The sequence below is a fragment of the Colias philodice genome, chromosome 19 (assembly GCF_061535455.1).
Source record: "Colias philodice isolate Cphi_HAF_F1 chromosome 19, ilColPhil1 Martin Lab GWU primary, whole genome shotgun sequence".
Lineage (NCBI taxonomy): Eukaryota > Metazoa > Arthropoda > Insecta > Lepidoptera > Pieridae > Colias > Colias philodice.
The window spans coordinates 5,386,836-5,409,696 of NC_143104.1; the positions used below are offsets into that span (position 1 = coordinate 5,386,836).

The 22,861-nt window shown below is 33.2% G+C and overlaps 4 protein-coding genes and 1 pseudogene across 6 annotated transcripts; 1 reads left to right on the forward strand and 4 right to left on the reverse strand.

Annotated features, from left to right (window-relative positions):
• Positions 1 to 435: 435 nt before the first annotated feature.
• On the reverse strand, positions 436 to 9,060 carry LOC149479950 (uncharacterized). Its single transcript, XM_089707703.1, has 5 exons — positions 8,823 to 9,060; positions 2,331 to 2,511; positions 2,134 to 2,214; positions 1,886 to 1,969; positions 436 to 1,738 (listed from the first exon to the last, which is right to left on the reverse strand). The coding sequence occupies exons 1-5, from the start codon at positions 8,933 to 8,935 to the stop codon at positions 1,520 to 1,522; spliced, it is 678 nt and encodes a 225-aa protein (XP_089563829.1). The 5' UTR covers positions 8,936 to 9,060; the 3' UTR covers positions 436 to 1,519.
• Positions 6,378 to 7,578, reverse strand: LOC149479951 (uncharacterized; annotated as a pseudogene).
• A 118-nt stretch (positions 9,061 to 9,178) lies between the features above and the next one.
• On the reverse strand, positions 9,179 to 10,720 carry LOC149479952 (2-oxoglutarate and iron-dependent oxygenase domain-containing protein 3-like). Of its 2 annotated transcripts, XM_089707701.1 has the most exons (4): positions 10,425 to 10,718; positions 9,886 to 10,315; positions 9,653 to 9,805; positions 9,179 to 9,529 (listed from the first exon to the last, which is right to left on the reverse strand). In XM_089707701.1, the coding sequence occupies exons 1-4, from the start codon at positions 10,499 to 10,501 to the stop codon at positions 9,227 to 9,229; spliced, it is 963 nt and encodes a 320-aa protein (XP_089563827.1). In that variant the 5' UTR covers positions 10,502 to 10,718; the 3' UTR covers positions 9,179 to 9,226. The 2 variants fall into 2 exon arrangements, with proteins under 2 accessions (XP_089563827.1, XP_089563828.1); XM_089707702.1 differs by lacking the exon at positions 9,653 to 9,805 and having other exon boundaries at positions 10,425 to 10,720.
• Positions 10,721 to 11,385: 665 nt separating this feature from the next.
• On the forward strand, positions 11,386 to 21,943 carry LOC149479953 (putative RNA-binding protein EEED8.10). Of its 2 annotated transcripts, none has more exons than XM_089707020.1 (13): positions 11,386 to 11,627; positions 11,702 to 11,817; positions 12,006 to 12,151; positions 12,619 to 12,797; positions 14,323 to 14,381; positions 14,483 to 14,642; positions 15,027 to 15,217; positions 15,625 to 15,711; positions 15,822 to 16,326; positions 16,487 to 16,692; positions 17,635 to 17,775; positions 19,605 to 19,764; positions 19,886 to 21,943. In XM_089707020.1, exons 1-13 carry the CDS (start codon positions 11,540 to 11,542, stop codon positions 19,981 to 19,983), a joined length of 2,136 nt encoding a protein of 711 aa, XP_089563146.1. In that variant the 5' UTR covers positions 11,386 to 11,539; the 3' UTR covers positions 19,984 to 21,943. The 2 variants fall into 2 exon arrangements, with proteins under 2 accessions (XP_089563146.1, XP_089563147.1); XM_089707021.1 differs by having other exon boundaries at positions 11,750 to 11,817.
• LOC149479954 (mitochondrial import inner membrane translocase subunit Tim29) lies at positions 21,934 to 22,710 on the reverse strand. Its single transcript, XM_089707025.1, has one exon. The coding sequence runs from the start codon at positions 22,548 to 22,550 to the stop codon at positions 21,984 to 21,986; it is 567 nt and encodes a 188-aa protein (XP_089563151.1). The 5' UTR covers positions 22,551 to 22,710; the 3' UTR covers positions 21,934 to 21,983.
• Between the last annotated feature and the right edge of the window lie 151 nt (positions 22,711 to 22,861).

The window sequence follows — 22,861 nt, forward strand, 5'->3', positions numbered from 1 at the left end:
TGCATATTAGCATCCCTCTTAAACCTTTATTACTTTGAACACTTAAGACTGACTCAAAACTCTTAATTTTTATTCTTATAGCGGCCTCATTTTCATGGTACGTACGCTTCCTAGTAGTTTTTATATTTAAATTTAAGATATGTATATTTTTTTGCTTTTTCAAGGAGCTCGAATATATTTATTTATTTATTTATTTATTTATTTATTTATTTACTCTTTATTGTACAACAAATTACAATGAAAGTACATAAAACAAAACAATTTAAAATGTACAAACGGCGGCCTTATGGCTCAAAGCCATCTCTGCCAGGCAACCTTCAGGCAAAGGACAAATTATAACTTAAGGTAGCCAATTAGCAATAATAACGTTAAAATGAATTAAAACAAAGCATAATACATAAAACACTATATGTATATAACTACAATATAATATTTACTTTATTCTCTTTTGACAATGGTCTACAAAATCCGTATTGTGTTAATCTTCTTGAATTAAAAACATCAAATAGATCGTTGAACAGCATAATAAAATTTTCTTCGCTCGCAGATTTTTCAAATTTGTCCAATTTTAGCGTTTCGCGACAAATTTTTAGACTTATAGAAACACTTCTGCTAAGAAGTTGCATGGCCAGTTTAACTTTCATAATTGTATTCCTAAATTCTAAATGTCTTCGTGTTAGCTTGTTCGCAATGTTCAGTCCTTCTGTATCCTGCAAATCATTTAAAAGTACCAAGTAGTTCCAATCCACAACATTTTTTTGTTCATCGAGGAATTGCCTTTTATCTTCCCAGTGATTACGGATAAGCTTAATCATGTGGCATGGATCTAAAAATACCGCCACTTCGTGATCTGATGAAGGGTGCTTAAAGGTGATTTTTAACCCGACAACCTAACAATTCCATCGCTGAAATATTGCTGGGGTGACCATCAAAGGTTAGAGATACAACTTTAACTCCAGCATCGTGACATTTAGATAAACAGATGTTTATTAAATTTTTTTTATGTTTTCCCTCCAAACTTTGAATTAGGAAATATCCCAAAGGGATTTTCCAACGCTCGTTCAGGCAAACAAGCATAAAAACATAAGCCTGTGAGGCTTTTATATCACTAGTTGTGCCGGTGCCAACATCTACATTTCCCAGACCTCCTTTAATATTTTGTGGTCTGATCGCCATTTCATCGGCAATCAGTCCACATATTAACGTTTTGTCCGAGTTTTGGGACTTTGATTTTAAAAGTTTAAAGGATTCATCCGTAAAACCCGGTGATCCATCGATGCTGCGATACCAATTATACAACGTTTTTGGGTGTGGAAGACACGTATCAAAAGTATTGCGAACGTATGTATATACTCGAGGACTATGGTAGTGCAACGTTAGACAGAATTTTCTGAACTCAGGTGTGTATTTTGGCATAGGTCGCTTTTTATCTTTTTTTGTTTTTTTTACCATGTTATTGAATAAATCGGCTGCAAAAACATTTTCAGACAATAAATTTGATACATCATTACTAATGAATCTATTTTTTTTTTAGTTCACTTAAAATTCCTTTGAGCGATTTATTCCTCTTTTGGAGACGCCGGGTCTTTTGTTTTAAAGTTTTTATAACTTTTCTTTGTTTGAGATTAAGTAATGTGCTTTTCTTTAACTTTTTTCGAATGAGAGCCTTACGAGAAGTGTCCAATATGTAATCGAATTCGTCGTCTGATGGGCGTCTAAAATTACCGCGTGACGTACTCTGTAAAATAAAAATTCTTGTAAGTTCAGATCACAATATTAACCAAATTCTGGGTGCAAAAATAAAATTACCAATTTTAAGATGTATAGTTAAATTTTAAATACCCAAATTCAACACTTTTGATTGGACTTTTTGATGATTACTTACAGGTTGCGATGAACTTTGAATTACTAAATTTCTATTTGAAGTTTCAGGAACTTCTTCTTTATTGTCTTCAGCAGCATTTATACTCTAAAAAAAGTCAGTTATGTATGTTTACTACAAAGACATTTGTCTAAAATTAAATAGCTTTACAACACTTAACTGAATACAAAAATATTTATTTTCCTAAGAGTCACATGTGACTCATTTGATAGTTATGTTGTTTATATTAACAACGACATAACTACACTCACCGATAGCCCATGAAGAGGTGAAACCTCATCCACATTATCTTCAGATTGATCATCTGTGCCTGTGCATGAAATATGTAAATCCTGAAATAAGTAACTTTATTATCATTTGCTTCATTAATTTTTATTTATGTCACAAAATCTAAAAACACCTTAGTTTTAGTTTAAATAAGAACTAAATAATGCTTTGATTATTATACCTTAACAGGGACAGCATTTCGACGCAATCTACACAATCCACCCGGTGTCATGTACTTATCTTCTTTCTCAAAATGTTTCGAACATATTCGTGTATTTTTGGTTGGCTTCCAATATACTTCTCCACGACTAAGCCTTATATTTTTCACCCACTTGTCAGCTATAACAGGGTCGGTAGGAATCCTTTGAACAACAACACGCAATACAGGTAAATTAGCTTGGAGAAATTTTTGCGTTTGTAGTAGTGTATGGTCAGCAAATAAAATAAAACAACATTTTATTTTTAGTTTTTATTTTATATATATAAGGGATTTTAAATTAAACTATATGTGTTTCTCCTCTGAAAAAGATGAGACTTTATTTTAATATTTGCACATTTAACATACGTATAACTTTTACATTAACTAGACCGGGAGATATTGACACAAAATTTCGAGTCATTTGTAACAGGATGGCGGTTCTACAGGGGTCTTAGTACGCAATGACAAAAAGAAAAACGATGGTGTGAACGCTGGTACCGGCGGCTTAGTCGCGTAGGCGTTAGTCGAACTCGTCGGAAAAATAGCGAAGTCAAACAATTTGTAACACAAAAATTTTAGAATTTACCGATAGCCCATAAAAAAGAAGTAGGCGGTAGTGTCATGCCATACTTTTCCGGTGTGACTTACAGCCCGCCATACCGACGCGAATGTGTTGATTTAAAAAAAAACAATTCAACCATTTGTACCAGGCTAACTTTTGCACAGGTAACCATCGTCGTGCAGCCATTTACGAAAATCGCCATGCCATACTTTTCGGACGATTCCAAATGGTCGCCATACCGCCGAAAATAACCGCCATCCTGTTACAAATGACTCGAAATTTTGTGTCAATATCTCCCGGTCTATACGTAATAATTATAATTTTTGAATGAAATGTGTGCTTTATGTTCACGGTACCAAACGACTGCACGTGGCACCAGCGGACAGCGTAAACTGGTTTTATTTATTTATTTATTTATATAAGGCACAGTTACAGGATATAATCCAAGAACATTTACATCAACTTACTAAATTAAACAATATTAAGATTACGACCCAATTAAAACTGCACACAACATTTAAATCATTACAATAACATAAAAAAGTGAATACAGTAACTACATACCATCATTAATTATTATCAAGTCAAATGTTTTATCAATATATCAGTACTCATTAATTAAAATAACAAAAATAATTTAAATTAATTATAAGTGTTAACTTGAGTTTTATTCATCATTTAAATTAATATCTATTTTATTTCTAAATTGATACAAATTATATAGGAAAATATCATTATTGTCACAAATCTCATTATAAAGCCTACACATTCGGATCAAAGGGCTGTTCTGAGAGACCATGTTTTTTGTAGTTGGCAAGGCAAATAATTTATAGGACCTTTTGGACCGACTTGGAACATTAATATTTATTTCATCTAATAAATTCTCATGCAGGGCACCATTGACAATCCTGTGGATATAACAAAGATCGGAGTTAATCCTCCGATTCTTTAAACTTTTCATGTTAAATTTTAAAAGTCTGTCATCATACTCCTTAATACTATTTCTTAAACCTAATCTAATACACAATGATCTTACAAATCGTCGCTGGATTGCCTCAATTCTATCAATATGTATATTATATATTGGTGACCATACCGACGAACAGTATTCAAGGATGCTTCTTACAAGAGAGTTATAAAGAATAATCCAAGAAGATGGACATTGAAATGGTTTGGCAACTCTGAGTATAAAGCCCAGAGCTCTGTTTGCTTTGCTACAAATGTGGTCATAATGGTTTCTAAAGGACAATACCGAATCAAATATTACTCCTAAATCTGATACCTGATCAACTCTTTCTAACACGAAATTTGAGATTCTGTATGAAAACTCAATTTTATATTTACTTTTGGAAAATGTTATCACTTTACACTTATTAATATTTAGTTCCATACAATTATCTATACACCAATCATGAATTTTATTAATGTCATATTGTAATAATTTACAATCATCTACGCTTTTTATTGCACGGTAAATTTTAAGATCATCAGCATAAGCCAAACAATTACTCTCTATTATATGTAGAAGGTCATTTATAAATATTAGAAATAATAATGGTCCTAAATTGGAGCCCTGGGGAACTCCAGATTTTGTGTGATAGGCAATTGAGCTGTATCCAAATACAGTAACCAGTTGCGATCGGTTCATAAGATACGACTGCAGCCAACGGTGCAGGTTGCCGTGTATTCCAAGATGAGCAGCTTTTATTAATAGAATAATATGATTAACGCGGTCAAAGGCCTTAGAGAAATCTGTATATAGGGAGTCAACCTGCACCCGCTCCCCAAAACAGGAACACAAATACGAAGTATATATAAGAAGATTTGAATTTGTTGATTTACCTGAAATGAAACCATGTTGATTAGGATTTAATTTATGTTTAATATGTGCGTATATATGTTCATAAACGAGGCTCTCGTATATTTTGGCAAAACAACTAAGAACACTTATTGGACGATAGTTCGATACACAACTTTTGTCACCAGATTTATAAATGGGAGTGATTCTAGCTATCTTCCACAACGAGGGAAAGGTCCCCTCAGAAAGGCATTTATTATACAATAGTGAGAGAGGTCTGACTAGGGCTGTAGCACAGAGCTTGATAAAGATTGGCGGAATACCGTCTGGTCCAGCACATTTGTTAACATCAATAGTTTTAAACCTTCGTTGAATGTCATGATCCGAGAGCCTAACATGAGATAATGAGAAATTTGCTCCAGAAAAATTAGGTGTGTAGTCACTAGTAACGCAGTCAGAGTATACAGAAGAGAAATAATCAGCGAAGAGATTAGCAATGTCTTCCCCGTTACTAGCTTTCCTATCTCCAAAATACATGTTGCTGGGTAAAGTATTTGTTATTTTTTTTGTTTTAGTATATTTCCAAAAAGATTTAATATTGTGTGACAAATTTTTTTCAATGTTGTCTAAATAATCAATAAAACAAGTTTTAATTAGTTTTTTAGTACGGCTCCTAAGTAAAGAGAACGTGTCATAATCACGAGGATTGTTCCATTTCATGTAACGGTTATGAAATTTATTTTTGCTTTTAACTAACTTAATTAAATTAGTGGAAAACCATATCGGATATTTATTACTCTTACTTTTACATTTTGGAGTATGTGTTTGTATTATTTTGCGAAGTTTCTCATAGAAAAAGTTTAAAAAATCATCACAACCAAGAATATTTATATGATGCTCCCAATCAAAACTTTTTATTTCGCGTATACAAGATTCATAATCAATTTTGTGGTAGCAAAGTTTATTTAACGGAATATTCTCAATTAGAGAAGGTAGTGGGGTTTTATAGTGAAGGACTAGAGGCGGATGATGTATGTCAGGACGACTAATCGGTTCTTCTATGTTGGTGGACAAAGAGTTAGGATCATTTGTTATGACTAAATCTAATAATTTATTATTATTATTAAAAACATAGTTAATTTGCAATAAAGAAGTATCATGGAGCAAGTTGTAAATAGCCTCTGATTTATTCGTTTTATAATGCAAAGGTCGTTTTTCATCTATACTCCATATTATATCCGGTAAATTAAAGTCTCCAAAAATGTAGGTTACATGTTCGGATGACAAATTCACTATTCTGGCACAATTATTCAGAAATTCTTTGAAGCACGAGTATGGTATATAGTCAGGAATATAAACAGTACACAGATTAATTACTAATTTCGTATTGATCTTAATTTGAACCCATAAATCCTCAAGCGAAGAAGATTGCCAATCGTGTCTGACTGAGAATTCTAAATCATTCGAAATTGCCATAAGAACCCCTCCACCATGATTTTTATGGAATCTACTTAGAAACGACCTGTCCCGATCTCTCCGAACAACCGTATATCTATTATCACACAATTCAGAATCAAGTATCGAATCATTAAGCCACGTCTCGGTTAAACATAATATGTCATAGTTGTTGCAAAGTATAGATTTGTACAATTCATTAGTTTTAGTCTTAATACCCCTTACATTCTGATAAAAAATTGATATAGCCATTATGTATAAAGTTATTAATTATTATAATCCAACGTAGAGTAACATTTATTATATTCAAATCAGCGTATTAAATGCAAAGAATCTTTATTTTTAATCAATATGTAAGGAGTATGTTCATCTTTTCTAGCATAAATTCTTCCATTACGAACCCATACGAAACGGTAAGAGAATTCCTTCGCTTTTATACGAGTGAGAGCATGAAGATTTTTATTAGCTGGTGAGAGATGTTCGGCCACATAGATAGGTTTTCTATCACCTGCGATTCCCAGTAGAGATGTATTGAGTTTGTCTTTAGGATTGGATTTGTTAAATCTATGTACTGCCGAGTAGAATTCGTCACGAAGTCTTACATTCCTAAACTTTACTATTATTGTGCGTGCCGTTGCAGTTTTTGTTTATTTTTGCAACTCGAGTGCAATTTATGATATTAGATTCATCCAAGGTGTAACCGACGACTTGTGCGCATTGTTTCATAATATTGTAAACGTTTTCACCACTGTACTCGGGAACTCCGTGTATTTCCAGGTTGTTTTCCCGCAGGTTTTGTTCGATTACATTCAATCTTTCAGCCATATCTGCAGCAAGTGTTGACAGTGTTTCGTTTTCTTCCTTAAGTTTTTTATTTACTTGTATAACGTTAGCAACACTTGACTTCATTTCGTCATATTGGTCACTTAAAAAACTTACTGACTTCCTGAGATCCTGCAGATCTTCCTTAATAGTACTCAGTTCGTCTCTGACTACCTGGGATATTGTAGATTGTATTTCTTTTTTTAAAGCGACAAGAACACGATCGCTTATGCTTGCAATTATGTGTTCCTCAGATAAATAATCAATTTGTGAGGTGATTTGAGACTGCTTTGCGATTTTTTTGGTATTAGTTATAGTTGGAGTACCATCATCACTAGAAGATCCTGAATTGCGTTCAGGTTTGTCAGCCCGAATAGGTGTGTTGGTATTATCGACTTTAGGCTGTTTATTTTTACACGCCTGACATTTCCAGACGCTTTTATGTTTTTGAGTCATAGCACTGTAAAAGCGTTTTTCAGGTATATTAGCACAGGCGAGATCATAAGTTGATTCACATGAACAGCATTGTAGATACCTTCTTGATTCGATTACGTTCAGACATCCTGCACATTCCATTAGTCGTGTTGCCATGTTAAAATTGGAAGGACTTTAAAAAAAATAAAAAAAATCCTACACAATAGGTGTTCCAAACTTAAATTCAGTTAAATATGAGAAATTACAAAAGTCGATTTAATAGGAAAAAAAAAAAAAAAAAAAAGTATTAATGATGATTTGAACTTCGTATCGATCAGTCGTTACGTGTATTGTGCACCACTATACTATGGCAGCTTTAAGATGTAAGTTCGAAAATACGTTCAGTTTCTAACTTCCAACACTAATTGTCCGACAATGTCACATAAAATGTTCGTTAACCGTCAGTCACTTTAACTTTTTTTCTTTTACAAATCTTAACTACCGACACTTCACACACATTTAGATGATTTTACTTTAGTTTTTTCTTGTGTTTTAATGATTGAAATTGTTAACTAAATCACTTTTTATATTCCAAATCTATTTAACAACAAAGCTTTTCTATACAGCCACTAATTCACGCACTTTTCATTTTATTTATACGGAGCTGACTTATTACATGTATTCACGTCAATGTCCCGAGAGTATTTTATTCTGGTTTTGTGCGTGTTTCCACTTTCCACTATCAAGTGACGATTTATTTATTTGTTTTGTTTCGTAATTATTATGGTCAAATATTAATTATGAAACAAATTATTATGGACACGATATTTTATTGTTTCACGGTAGTCGCCTTGTCGTTTGCTCAAGGACGTGAAATTCAATGACTAAGGAATGTGATTCCCTAAGGTGATTCCTTATTCATTGGTGAAATTGAATGATATATTTTTTTTATAAAGTCAAAACCATTTTCTTTCAAATAAAAACTTGTTTTTATTGAAAACAAAAGTGTTGCTAGAAATAAGTATAAAATTAAATAGTAATGTTAGGATATCGAAACATTTTTGTATAGGCCAGAACGATATAGTGGAAACGCGCTCTAAGATCTGAGTAATATACACACCACTACATATGCAAAAATTTCTCCAAGCTAATTTACCTGTAATCTTATATGTTGTCATTTTAACAAGTGTGAAAAAAAATTTCGTTTACTTTTCAACTTTCAAGTAACACATTTTCAGGTACCCATATGATATCTTAACACAAACACCTATATTAAAAAACAGCGATAACAACTGTTTTAAAATTAACTAGTCAGTTAAAATGGGAAAATATTTTCACAATCGGGCAACACTGAGTATAGAATTGGAACGTATTTATTTTGACATATTTAACTACAAAATACTATGAAATTCTGAAAGCTTACCTGTGAAAAGTGATGTTATCACATTTCTTTTGCTTTTCAGATGTGTTGTGACACAATTTGACTGCACAAACCGTCATAATAATTTTTTTTCGCGAGACACGTTCGGCTTGCATTCACGTTTAACACTACGTAGCGGCCCGGCGTTTGGAGCCATTTATGGCTCCAATAAAGGTGCTTCAAAATGGGCGCGCGGACTTGGTTTCTATGTGTAATTATTCTAAGGTTACTATACTCTTTGGGTGAGTCTCAGAGCAATTAACTAGGCTTGTTAATTGTCGGAGCAATTAACAGAGAGGTGGCTCCGAGGGCGAGGGGTGAACATATGATAGATGAACAAGAGAAAAAAAGAGTCCAGAAAAAATTTACATATTTTTACTTTGTACAAAACTCCTAATTAAGTAATATTACGCACTATAGTATACTGGAGTGGGTTGTGGAATGTTATATTTTTCAATGCTTGGATCATTAATGGCATAGTTTTCATCACATGTGAAAGCAATGGTCATAGCATATCTTTTCCCTGACTTAACTTTCTCAACATAATGCAAATTTTCATGGCCACTTGTGAATATACTCAGCCTGCCTTTTCTTGGTTCAATAGTTGTGTTATGTTTTTCATCAATGAATACAAATCTCCCTCCTTCAAAATCAATACCATAATCACTTAGATAAAGTAAACTTGTGTAGTGAAATGAATCATAAGTTTCCTGAAAAATTAATACTATCATTAATCATTTTGCTGTTAATTTCATGAAATTTTATTCACTTTTGAATTGAAATGAAAGAGTAATTAAAAAATTAGAAAAAATCCTTCACTTGTAAGTACATACTTTATCTACATGGGCATGCCAATATTCATCATGTTTTGTGACAGCTTGTTTAGAAGTAATTTCTGATATAAATGTAGGTGATGTTAAATATATCTTATTTGGTACCACACCAAAATGATGAGCTATTGTGTGTCTAACTTTTTCTTTTACAACCTAAAATAAGTAATTAAAGAATTAGAAAAAAATATACTTATGTTTTTTAAGTGTAATTATATATTTAAAATTTAACACACCTTGTATAAATTAAAATCCTCTTTAGTAAATAAATTATTCATGCTTAAAGATTGATAAATATTTATAAAGACCTCTCCTTTAGAAAGTGCTCCAGTATGTAAATCAATCACTGAGGCTCCACCAAAGGAACGGCCATATTTTAAACCTTTTTTGGCAATCGCTAAGAGACCTTCTACTTCAACAGATGACACAACTGTATCGGCGACAAATCGTTTACATTGCCGTGGAAAGCAACCATCGAATGTGTCTATTTCCTTCATGTATTCCATAGAACATTTCAGAACTTGTGCTTTTCCTGAGATTACATCAGTCTGTTTGGCAAAGATTTTAATTCCCTCATCCTTCGAAGTGAAATACACTACTATAAGTAAAGAAGTTATAACCACAACTCTTGATACCACCCTCAGTGGAAGACCTTTATTAATCGATCTGAAAAAAAAATATCATAAAAATAGAACTATTTATTTATCGTTTACTTACAAAACAAATCTTTCTCATTTGCCTCTTCTTCAATTAATTTTCACTTAATTATTCTTACGGCTTCTCTTTTTCCTTAGCATTTTTATCTTTTTCTACACTTGGCGCGGGTTTATTCCTCTTTTTCAGATCAGACATAATTTCTTAATTAAATATTAACTTCGTGTAGCCTAGTTTAAACAATCATATTAATTCCATAAGTCGTTTAATATAACATTAATTACGGTACTCCGTACTCGTAAGTGGATGGTGGAATGTATTTTTTATAGGTAATCGATGCGAATAAGGCGCGATGCCTGAAATCACAGCCGGAAATTAGAATGCTAAACAATTACAACAATAAATTGACAGTTGACAAACAATTGGCATTAACTATTGACGTTTTACCAGTTTTACTTTTGTATCTATTCATCTCCCGACTTCCGTTTATTCTCAAATCACGGGAACTTGGTATGAACGTGTATGTTATTATGGTGATTAAATTAAAAATAGCGCTACTGGTGCAAACTCAGGTGCAAAACATATATGTATAATTTTTTAATTTTTAGTTAGTTCGATTCCCGGTCGAAGCAAGTGAATTTTAGAAAATCTTTGAGTGCAGTTCTATTTCTTTTTTACACATAAACATTGCACATAATATAGGAATGTTACCTTTCAGCCACCTTTCAGCACATTTTGCTATCTCTATTATTTCAACACAGAACATTAAAGTGTATTTCAAGTACTTTCCCTCCATCGAAAAATTTTACACTGTTACATACGAACCAACCTCCACATACCGAACGAATTTTAGTTACGTGAATTTTGAAAATACCGTTTTCTTTTAACATAATGCTCCTAATGTGCTTTTATTCGATATAAAGTTAATTGTGAAATTATTTATATTAAACATTAACATTTATGTTATGCCAAATAATTTAAATTTAATATAGTTCTATGATGTACTTTTTTTTATGGCAACATAAGGTAAAAATCACGACCGTTGTTGATAGCATACAGCATACCTACTGATACGGGATACCTGTGCTGATACCTACTGTTTAATTGCGAATATCAGGATTTTTGTTGGTTCTTTTCTCGAAATTCTTTGTTTCATTGTGTTTTACGTAAAATAATGTTCAAAATTTAATAAGAGTTGGCGCTCTTAATTAATTTTGCATTCGATAGTATCTAGATATGGCCATGTTTTATGAAATTGAAAATGATGATGGAGCTGATGGACATTTCGACCCCGAATTATTTCAAGTTGTTAGACGCGAACTTTGTATGTATTTTTTTATTATTTTATGTAATTTTATACAAAAACTTTTTTAAATTATTAATGTTTTCTTATTTCAGACGCAATAAGTACAAATTTCAATACAACACATTATAATGTTTATGCAGGTGTGCCTACTCATACTGAAGATGGAATACCGATCAGAAAGTTGTATGTGTCCAATCTACCACCAAAGGTATATCTCATATGTGTTTTTCATGTAATATGTATCGAGTAAATGATGTTCATTGGGATTTAGTATTATTCAAATTCATTCAAGGAATTATTTTCGTACATTCAGGTAGTAGAAAATAACACATGTCATGGGGCATGTAATATGTTTTTTCACAAGTTTGTGGGTACACTGATATGTTTATATTTCAGACTACACGCACAGAGCTATTTGGTATATTTGCTCAATATGGTTTTATTAAAAGTTGCTGGTTAAGAATGGGAGACAAAGGACCTAACAAAGTTCCAACACCTACTTATGCCTTTGTTACATATAGTGATCCAGCTCATGCTCACAAGTAAGTACATACATGATTTTATGATTTCCTATTGTCTTTTATTGATATTATGCTTATAAATATTGCTATACAAAGACTAGTTTGTAGCTAAGCAATCTATACTAATATAATAAAGAGGAAAGGTTTGTAATTATGTATGTATGTATGTATGGTTTTCACGCATAAACTACTGGACCGATTTAAAAATCTCTTTCACCATTAGAAAGCTGCGTCTTCATTAAGCAACATAGGCTATATTGCATTTTCAAAAAAATTTAGAGATCCTTACCAAAAATGCAATTATGTAACCCAAGGTGTAAAAAATTCCTTAATAAAAATTCTGTCATCGCGTGCGCTGCGGAATCTATTCCTTGAAGTACGAGGATGGTTCTTATGAAAAAAAAACATAAACATGTAGGTACCACGGGTGAAGCCGGGGCGGACCGCTAGTGTAATATTAAATTGAAATACCTTTGTTTTCTTACTAGAGCACTGACGGCGCCACTTTATGAAAAAATACTTCGTGGGCGACATCTCAGAATTTCACCAGCTGACAGTTGGCATCAGCCTGCTGAAGATACTGATGGGAGGGTACGCTGGAAGCCCCGCGGTGAATGTGGGGACATTGTGCCTACTCTGAAACAGAATGAATCAGAACAAAATGCAGGTGCGTTGTTATTATTTTTAATAATTGTTTGTGTGCAAAATATCTTAACCCATTGACCACCGTAAGCCCCGATCGGGGCGCGACACAATAGATTTTCTATTGTGTCTGTGATTCCGAGGACTGATGGATTAATATATATAAATCTCGTGTAACAATGTTTGTCCTCAATGCACTCCTAAACCACTTAACTGATTATAATAAAATTCGCACACCATGTGCAGTTCGATCCAACTTGAGAGATAGGATAGGTTTTATCCCGGAAATCCCACAGGAAAGGGAACTATGCGGGGTTTTCTCTGAAAAAGCGGGCGAAGGCGCGGGCGGAAATCTAGTAATATTATATAATTGTATTGTGGCTTCGTAGGGGGGTGGTGTGACGTTTCTTATTTATATGAATTTAATTATGGCAACACTATCTGTGACGCAGGTGACATTCCAGAGTTCAAAAATAACGGTTAATTTTCGATTGTTATTTTTCACCTTGTTAGTTGTTTGACTGTAATGTGACTGTGAAAATAAATAATCATTAATCAACATAACAACTTGTTTCAAATTTCAATCTCATAATGGGAATACAAACCCCATAGTATAATATGGGGATCATAAAATAATATGTAAATGATAAATAAAAACTACTGCATGATATTCAATGCAGTTTTTTTTTATATACATATATATATTTTCTTTCGATCTAGGTAGTAGTTTTTATAATAGTTTTAATAGTGTTAATTTTTATCAATAATTTTATAGTATGTATGCTCTATCATATTATTATTATTTGTACATAAATCATGATTAAACTGTCTCAAACACAGTATTACAATATTATTTCCTACAGTAAGGAATCGCCTTTGATGTCGCGCGATGCCGCCGCCAGCGTAGGTACTTACGCTGCCACACGAAAATACGCTAGGGTTGCAACAAATGGGAAATAAAACAATTTTGATTATTAATATTATGATGAAATCATTTATTCATATGTACATTCAAAATAATTGCGATTATTAAATCTGATGTAATTATTTGTTCATAAATATATAATTACAGATATTGCACTGCTAAATATTATTTACGTGGACACTTTATTTTTGGATGTTCTTAATTGTATATTATACCATTTAACTAAGTAATGCATTCGCATTGGGATGTACAATCTGATTAGAAAATAATGAGGACAACTTAAACATAGCTTTGATTTTAATTCAACAGATACAATTAATACAATCTTTCTGAAATATTGTTTCCTTCTGGGATTTCAATGTAGATTTACATCCGTAAACGGAACAGTTTTTGCGCGTCATAATAGAATATGTAAGTACCTATGTATAATAAAATTATTACACAAAAAATACGACTGCGTCATCCTTTCGCGATAGTTAATGCAAAGTCAGCGTGATTGCATTAAGCGGCCCGCGTCGCCCGACCCCCCGCCAGTTCCCCTCCGTTTCTCTGCACAAGTACATTCGTCGCCATACTGTAGGATGGTAATACTGTGGTCTCAAATTCATGCATTTATTTTTTACAGAAGAGTCTGAACAAACAGAGACAGTTGAAAATGCAGAAAATACACAAAGCACTTCAAAGGTAAATATTTAAATCATTTCAGACGACAATATTAGAATATGTTTAAATTTATTTAATCTTTCCTTGCCAAAATAATTATAATATTGTTAATTATTTTACAGAATACTGAAGAGGAAACGGAAGATGATTCATACAATATGTTGGATGTTCTCAATAGAGATTGCCTGACGCAAATACTTGGTTATGTTCCTATTGTAGATCTTATACGATCCGAAAGAGTAAGCAAAAAATGGCAAAACATGGTTCATGAATATTTACAGGGTGAGTAAGAGTTTTGCAACTTGTGTTGATAAAAATATTGCATTAAACATTGCATAAAAATGTGTAACAAAACACTATAGGTAACAACACATCTGCAATAAGTCCGTTTTAAATTTAGATGGACGCAGTAATTTATACTAAGCAACTCAAGACCAGCAACTTGTGCGCGCTAGCTCTTAGATTCCATTTCATCTAAGAGCTAGCGCGCACAAGCAACTTTGTCTCCGCAACTATTTTGTCTCTCCCGCCTATGGGCTAGTATGAAAGTGCGCGCACGTAGCGACGCAACTCCCCATACAAATTGATGGGGGAGACAAAATAGTTGCGGAGACAAAGTTGCTCGTGCGCGCCAGCTCTAACATGGTTATTATATCCGATTTTAAGGTATTCGCACATTCAAGACGTCCTGGTGGCAACATGCGGGTATGAAACTCACGACAGCAGTGTTGAGACGCGTATTGCAACGCTTCGGCAGCTCGTTGCTTCGTCTACATATTGACCATCATTGGTCTGCACTGAATGATCGCACTGCTCACACTGTTGGCAAGTTCTGTCCCAACCTGGAAGAGGTTAAAGTGAGTGGTGATTTCATCATTAAATAATCACTACATAGTATAAAAACAAAGTCGCTTTCTCTGCCCCTATGTCCCTTTGTATGCTTAAATCTTTAAAACTACGCAACGGATTTGGACGCGGTTTTTTTAATAGATAGAGTGATTCAAGAGGAAGGTTTTAGTATATAATTTATTGGGTTTTAGACAAAGCGGGCGAAGCCGCGGGCGGTAAGCTAGTATACTCATAATTCAAGAAATCAATTCACAAAGTTGAGTCTGAAGGAGTCATTTACATACAAACATGTTGGTTACACATAAAAGTGTGTTAAAAATGGTTATCTCTATTTGTTGGTCAGCTATAAATTCTATATCTAGAATTTATTTTATTTATATTACAGTCAATTGCAAACCTATTTCTAATGTTTCAGGTGGTTGGAATGCACACAAAGAATTGGAACCCATTAATTTATGGTTGCAAGCAACTTAAATGTATCTCATTCATTTCCTGCAATAAGGTAATTTTGTTTACATATTTTTAGTATTATTTCACTTTCTTTCTTTCTTTTCTCACTATTTGTGTCTGAAATAATCAACAGTATTAAATGCATATTCTATTTGTTCACAGCTCACAGATTCAAGTTTGGTCCATGTGGTAAAAAATGATACAAGTATAGAAAAGCTGACTGTTACTCATAACACCCATGTGACTGGACTGTTCCTTACAGCATCACAACCTCTGAAATTAACCTCACTTTCTTTTTATAATTGCTACAGCTTACAAGGCACAGTGCTCAGTTCAGCCATGGTCACTTTACCAAATCTCACCACTCTGAAACTAGATGTGTGTCCGGTCACTATGTGGAAAATAATACCTTTAATTCTAAATAAACTGCCGCAATTAGAAGAGCTTTCACTCAGTGAATATACCTCAGTAGGAGAATGCTTAACACCAATAGGTAATGAAGCGTTTTGCGAATCAATTGCCAATTTAACTGAACTGAAGAGGCTGAATTTAAGTCGGAATATATACATAAATAACGCGGTATTGAAACAAGTGGCACAGACTTGTCAAAAGCTAGAATCTCTCAATATTTCAAGTTGTAACTCAAGAAAGAGCTTTTCGTATCCAGGTGTGTATACTGTTTATATTCAAATTTAATTTATTTACAAATAACAAATTGTTTCATTTTTGTCATCTCACAAGACAAGTCAAGGATCAAGGTAATTTGTCACATTGCATGTAGATAAGTGTGAAGTAATTAGGAGCAATTTAATCGCATATTATTACAGGTGTAGGTGACGAGGGTTTGATAGCCGTGTGTAATGCTTGCACATCTATATCGTTCCTGAACGTGTCGTATCTTGCGGCGGTCAGCGACGTGGGTATGGCGGCCATTGCTAAACTCAAGCGGCTGCAAACGCTGATATCGCGAGGCAATTCTACCATCACCGCGTCACCTTTCACCGCTATACTGAATAATTGTCATTACCTTGAAGTAAGTTGTATTTTTTGACGTGACAACGTCTTATAATTCGATAGAGCCGGCTGCACGCACGAATAAACATGGGCGGCGTTACCTCGCTCTGAGGCGTTCCATGTAAGGCTTGAAGTGCAAGTGAGAGCGCGGAACGAGCGACTAAGAAGCACAATCGGACGTTGTCACGTTCAACTATCATCAGTAAACCGAGTTTACAGACAACCAATTTTTTATTTTAACACCAATTAAACTTCAATTTCATAAATGATTGAACAATTTTAATGATTTGATTTAAATTTATTGAGGCGAAATTCGAACACACATCTTTTCCCTTAGGCCATAGCAATGCTACAAGTCAACCTCACTGATCCTTATTTTTAATTCAAGCTTATAATAATACTCCCAAAACACACTGTACACTTTCACATAAATAGATGTCTAAAATACAGATACCCTTTATTTACAAAACATAAAATAGAAGTATGCCTTCTAGATTTATTGATCTAAAATTACTTAATTGAAGTGAAACTTCTTTATCGGGGTTGCAAAAAAATTTAGTGTAACATTTTTTCGTTACGCGCCATCTTGTTTTTATCTCTACCACGCGTGATTGACGTATTTCTGTAAAGTTGCATATAGTGCCTAAATTATTTTTTTGAAAAATTAGGTCATAAAGAAGTTTAACTTCTTACGTGTGTACACTAGTACACGCACACATTTTTTTTTACACGCTTTATATTAGCTTCACCTGTATGTTTGTTTGTTTGTAACCGACTTCTTTGGGCGCGATTTTGACCCACTTTAAACGGCCAGGTTTCGTTCAAACTTTGTAGATTTATTGAGGACCGATGACAATACACTAATTTGATAAAATTATTCCATTTTTTAGTTCGGTTTCTATAAAAAGCGTGTTTTTTTAGTTTTTTTAAACTATTATTATTATTATTTATGATGAAACAGGAGATAGATCTGTGCGGATGCGACAGTGTGACGGAGGAGGTGATATCGCCGGCCGCGAAGATGTTGGACGCGCACCCGAGGCTCCTGCTGCTGCGACTGGCGGGAACTTCGGCCTGCGCTGATGGCACATCTATCTTGATTGTATGTATAGGTCGCGTCATGTAAAAAGAACGCTGACGGTTAAGCTGCGCATTGGCGATTTATTGGTCTATTTGGTGTTATGAGGTGGTATAAGAATAACAAATAGGTAGTTGCGAAGCCACGACTCGAGAGCCTACTTCAAAAATAAAATAAGCAGCAAATAACTTTCGTGTTAAACTCGATACATGCCAATACACACCCCATCACTTTCATCCAGCGTTCTTTTTACATGATTCGCGTTATATTTTTGACGTGACAACGTCTTATAATTCGATAGAGCCGGCTGCACGCACGAAAAACTATGACTCATGCGGCGGTACCTCGCTCTGAGGCGTTCCATGTAAGGGTTGAAGTGCAAGCGAGAACGCGGAACGAACGACAATGAAGCACAATCGGACGTTGTCACGTTCAACTATCGTCAGTAAACCGACTTTACCACCAATTTTTTTATTAGCTTCATCTGTATCTATCTATGTTAAGTCTCCTTTAAACTCAATCAGTGGCAACTGGCAATACAGTTTCATGGTATTGTCTTTTAAACGTGTTTTTTTATTTATTAGTTATTTTTGTGTAAACATGGGTGTTATGTATGTTACTATCAAGTACTTGACTTGTGTTACTTGATTACATAGTGTTAATGGTACCCCACACAAAATTCTTATTTTTTTATGTCTATCAACAAAAAAATAATTATTGAAATTGATCCAGTCGGTCACGCATGTTGTTGTGACCAAGAGAAATAGGGATTCATTTTTAGGGTAATTGTAAATAGGTGATTGGAAGCTACTCCACTTACACTTTTAATGCCTATTCTAAATAACTCTTCTTTTACAACTTTAGGGTACGCGCAGACAGAGAGCGTTCTGCGTTCCGCGTTCTACGTTCTGCGTTCCGCGTTCTTTGTAATGTGAAGGATCTATAGCGCCGGCGCACACAGAACGCAGTTAGACCGCGGCGGTCATTCGGAACGCTTGCGTTCTCGCGTTCTCTGTACAGAATTACAAAGAACTCGCGTTCTCGCTATGGCTGGTCCGTCTTCTCCAATTGGTATCTTGCTTTTCTATTTCAGATTTTACATAGTCATGTAACTCATTGAAGCTATTTATTGACATTCGAAAATAAATATGAAATCTGTCTTCATTTTGAAGCAGCTCAGGCATAAGAATACTAAATTCTCCCATATCATCTCGTTTCGTGTTGATAGGGTGTACCCAACATTTTCTACTTTTTTTTGACTCCTCTAGACTCCACAAAAGCAAGGCTTCATCTTCGGAAGATGAACTTTCGAGAGACATGTTTCACGTGCGGAGAGTCACGAAATAGAACGCAAAAGTCTTGAACGGCTCCTGTGTGCGCTAGAACGCAGAACGCAGAACTGACGAACGCAGAACGCAGAACGCGGAACGCAGAACGCTGTATGTCTGCGCGTAGCCTTAAATAATTTTTCATTATAGATATAGATCCGATTCCGGTTCTTCAAACTCTTGGAAATTCATCTGACTGATTATAGAAAAAAATTCTTGTTACTTTTTCACCCCTGTTTATCATTATGACCGCCTCCTTGGTTCAGTGGTTGACGCGTGAGCGTAGAACCGAGGGGTCCTGGGTTCGATTCCCGGTGGAGACAAAGAAAAAAATGTCTCGGTCTGGCAGGACACAGAGGGCTGATCACCTACTCGTCCCTAAAGAAAATCGATCAGTGAAACAGATGTATAATGCATCTGCCCCTCACCCCACTAGGGGACATGGGAATTCACTTTTTATCATAACGTATCCTGACTATATTATATAGAGATTAAAACATTCTTAATCATCTCTTCATATTGTAGGATAATCCAACACACAAACTTTTGGCTGTGAACCTACATGAAGACCTTAGCAATCCTCACATGCGTCCCGACTTTGTGGATAGAGTGTTTGAGGACAGCTCGGATGAATCATTTGATGATCTATATGATCATGAGGACTTTAATGACATCATTGGACATAGTGAGTTTAAGTTACTTAATAAAATATACTTAAATATTAATACACTTCTTAGGTTTACGTTTTTAATTTTGTCTATCTACTCATTCATAATAATGTATCTAATGTATATTCGTTTTTATAGTGTTGTCATCTGATGAGGAGCTCTACTTGGATGAGGATTTGGTGGACTATGACGGCGTCTTTGAATATGGACTCCATGATAACATTATACTGTTTTAACACACTGCCATTTACCATTTTATGAAATCTAAATCATCATGTATACATTGGATAAATGTAGTGCGTCCAAGAAAAATTGCCAATGCCAATATTCATTCATCATTATTATATTTTTGAGAATAATGGTCAGTTTTCTTGTTCATTTGTTTTAAGTTTGTTTTTCTAACCTTTTGTTTTTTTTTAGGAATAATATGTTATGCTTTCAGAAGAGAACTGATATTTGTTTTAATTGTAGTTATATCATACATTCATTAGACTATAGTTTATGAAATAGAAACATTGTTGATACTTATCTGTGATGTAAAATTGTTGCTGTGAAATGCAATATTTTAATAATTGGTTTCTTTTACTGTACATGTTAACTTATGATTATTATTTATTCGAAAATATCACGTCTATAATAACGATAGTAAGCAAAGTCTGAAATATTGTGATAGAAAATGTTTTCATGTACCTTTCTATTATTTTTCACAATACTGGTATCACTTTGTATTTGTATAGTGTAAATTCAATGTTAACATAGCTTACGAATCAGCTTTAATTAAAGAAGCTTTGGGTGTTCATATACAATTCATTTAAAAGCACAACCATTTTAAAGATGTAACAATATTGATAAGGTTTATTATCCTATATTATACTGTTGGAGTATGTTGTATAACATGTATTTGAAATTTATGATATTTATCACTATATAATTTGTTCAATAGCAACATTCACCTATGATAACACTCTACTTTCTGCTTTGGCTAATTTGAAAAGCATCAAAAAATAAATTTACTTGATAATGTTTTATTTTTTCAGTGGTGTGACTTGAATACAACACACCATCTCTCTCTTATTTTCTAGTTATTTTAGTGTGGTTTTCCTTGTTTTTAGTATTGCAATTTTTTTCCTTTATATGAACTAAGTTTGTTATCAACAAGTTGTTTATTTTTATACTCAGAATTGATTTTCTCATTATGAATGCAATCATTAAAATATATTTTGTATATGTTTTTAGAAGAATCGTAACTTAATTTATTAGTTTAGTTATTTGCTTAGGGGCACTTCAAAATATTTTTATTAGTTTTTGTTACCTTTTTACATGTGCACAGTAATCAATAATTAATTATTATTCTATCTTTCTGGAATTTATAAAAATTGATATTTCTGTTACAATCCGGGCTTTAATAACTCTTTCATTAAAAATAAATTACTTCAAACATTGGTTTTTTAGTCTTTAATTTTTTATTAATAAAAATATTTGTTTAGTTTAATTAGTAAAACAGTGGTTGCATGGAACTGTTATAATTCTGTATAGCAATAAAAATCAATATCAGACAAAAGGCTTATAAATTTCTGAAAATATCTAAATAATTAAATATAAAAGCTACTTTTTTCTAACTCTTTTTAGTACTTATTATGTTGAATTGAATAAAAATATGAAACTCATTCATCATATCATTTGCTTATTTAATAATAAATATTATGTTACATAAATTTACATCTCTTTTTCATAATTTTATTGTGCATATGTTAGAAGGCAATTAAAACAATTATATAGAAACTAGAAAGATTGATTTAAAAATCTGTTTTTTTTTTTTTGTATTGATTCATTGAAATAGATGGTTTTGTTCTATTCACATTTGATTTTTCTAAAAAGGATAATTTTTATTTGAAATAAATAGAAAAAGTTTGAACTTAATTTTTTACTTTTTGTGGAATTACATCACTTAATACTTTTAGACTAGTTAACAAGTAATTCTTATGATGTTGAATATTATCCGATGCCTTACACATAATACATAAGGGTTTGTATTAATAATTAAACAGTGGATCAAGTATAGTATTAATGATTGCTTGTTTTAGACTTTTGTTTTAGCATAGATTTTGCATGAGGTGATTTGCAAGATGATCTTATTTTATAATGATCACTTATTAAGATTCAATAGAGAAGAAAGAAATAAAACATTTTCTTTAACTACTGTGTATTATTGACCAAACTATTTTCACTCATTCAACTAAACATTAACATCAAAATTTGTTGTTTTAATGTGCAGATTCCACCACCTACCCATAACACCAACATCAACAATCCTTGATAAAATATTTGAATATGTAGGCTTTAAGTAAGAGCAATGTGCTTTATACAAGTCACATTCTTTGTTTAATTCTGTTGTATACATGAAAGATATTACTCCCAAACTTATGTAATGTAGTACCCCTTCATTGTAGCACTGTTGAATGAACCTTAAATGATCAATCGACTCTGCATTTCTACATTCTTCACTTATTAAGATTACTTCATTGGTAGTATTTGTAACTTTGTCTTTAAAATCAATTTCGGATGGATTATTTTTAGCTAATGCATAAGCTGCAGCAATACCACTACACCATTTTAATGCTTTTCTAGATTCATCTTGAATATCAGTTCTTAAATCCTGTAACATCTGTTTATAATCTATGACAAGATTCTTCCAATAATTTGCCCATTTCTCTAATACAGTGCCTTTGAACTTGTCGGGAAATATTAGTTTGTTTTGAAGGTTAGCTATGAGAGTTGGTGACTTCCGTATAACACTCAACATCTTCGATTTTCAAACCAGATGCAAGAAGGACACTACAATGCTAGATTTAAAAACATACATATATTAATTCTATACAACGATTTTCAAAAATAAGACAAATTAAGTATTGCTGGTACGATCATGAGAAACTTTAACAATTGACAGTTTGTAAAATTGTAAATATGACAATGACAAGAATTGTCAAATAAGAAGGAAATGAGCACCAAAGACTATAGCAACATCATTTAAAACAGGGTGTTATCGTTAATTGTGCACAAGGAATGCACATTGCACAAGCCAAGGCACAGCTTGGCACAAGCGATTATACCGTA

Excerpts from the sequence above, each read along its gene's own strand:
- LOC149479950 (XM_089707703.1), bottom strand. The coding sequence starts at position 8,935 with ATGCAAGCCGAACGTGTCTCGCGAAAAAAAATTATTATGACGGTTTGT. Across the intron at positions 2,512-8,822 it reads GATAACATCACTTTTCACAG|GATTCCTACCGACCCTGTTA; the intron begins GTAAGCTTTCAG and ends TGTTGTTCAAAG. Across the intron at positions 2,215-2,330 it reads GAAATGCTGTCCCTGTTAAG|GATTTACATATTTCATGCAC; the intron begins GTATAATAATCA and ends TACTTATTTCAG.
- LOC149479952 (XM_089707701.1), bottom strand. The coding sequence starts at position 10,501 with ATGTCTGATCTGAAAAAGAGGAATAAACCCGCGCCAAGTGTAGAAAAA. Across the intron at positions 9,806-9,885 it reads AGGATTTTAATTTATACAAG|GTTGTAAAAGAAAAAGTTAG; the intron begins GTGTGTTAAATT and ends TACTTATTTTAG. Across the intron at positions 9,530-9,652 it reads GGCATGCCCATGTAGATAAA|GAAACTTATGATTCATTTCA; the intron begins GTATGTACTTAC and ends TTAATTTTTCAG.
- LOC149479953 (XM_089707020.1), top strand. The coding sequence starts at position 11,540 with ATGGCCATGTTTTATGAAATTGAAAATGATGATGGAGCTGATGGACAT. Across the intron at positions 12,152-12,618 it reads GATCCAGCTCATGCTCACAA|AGCACTGACGGCGCCACTTT; the intron begins GTAAGTACATAC and ends TTTTCTTACTAG. Across the intron at positions 14,382-14,482 it reads ATACACAAAGCACTTCAAAG|AATACTGAAGAGGAAACGGA; the intron begins GTAAATATTTAA and ends ATTATTTTACAG.
- LOC149479954 (XM_089707025.1), bottom strand. The coding sequence starts at position 22,550 with ATGTTGAGTGTTATACGGAAGTCACCAACTCTCATAGCTAACCTTCAA.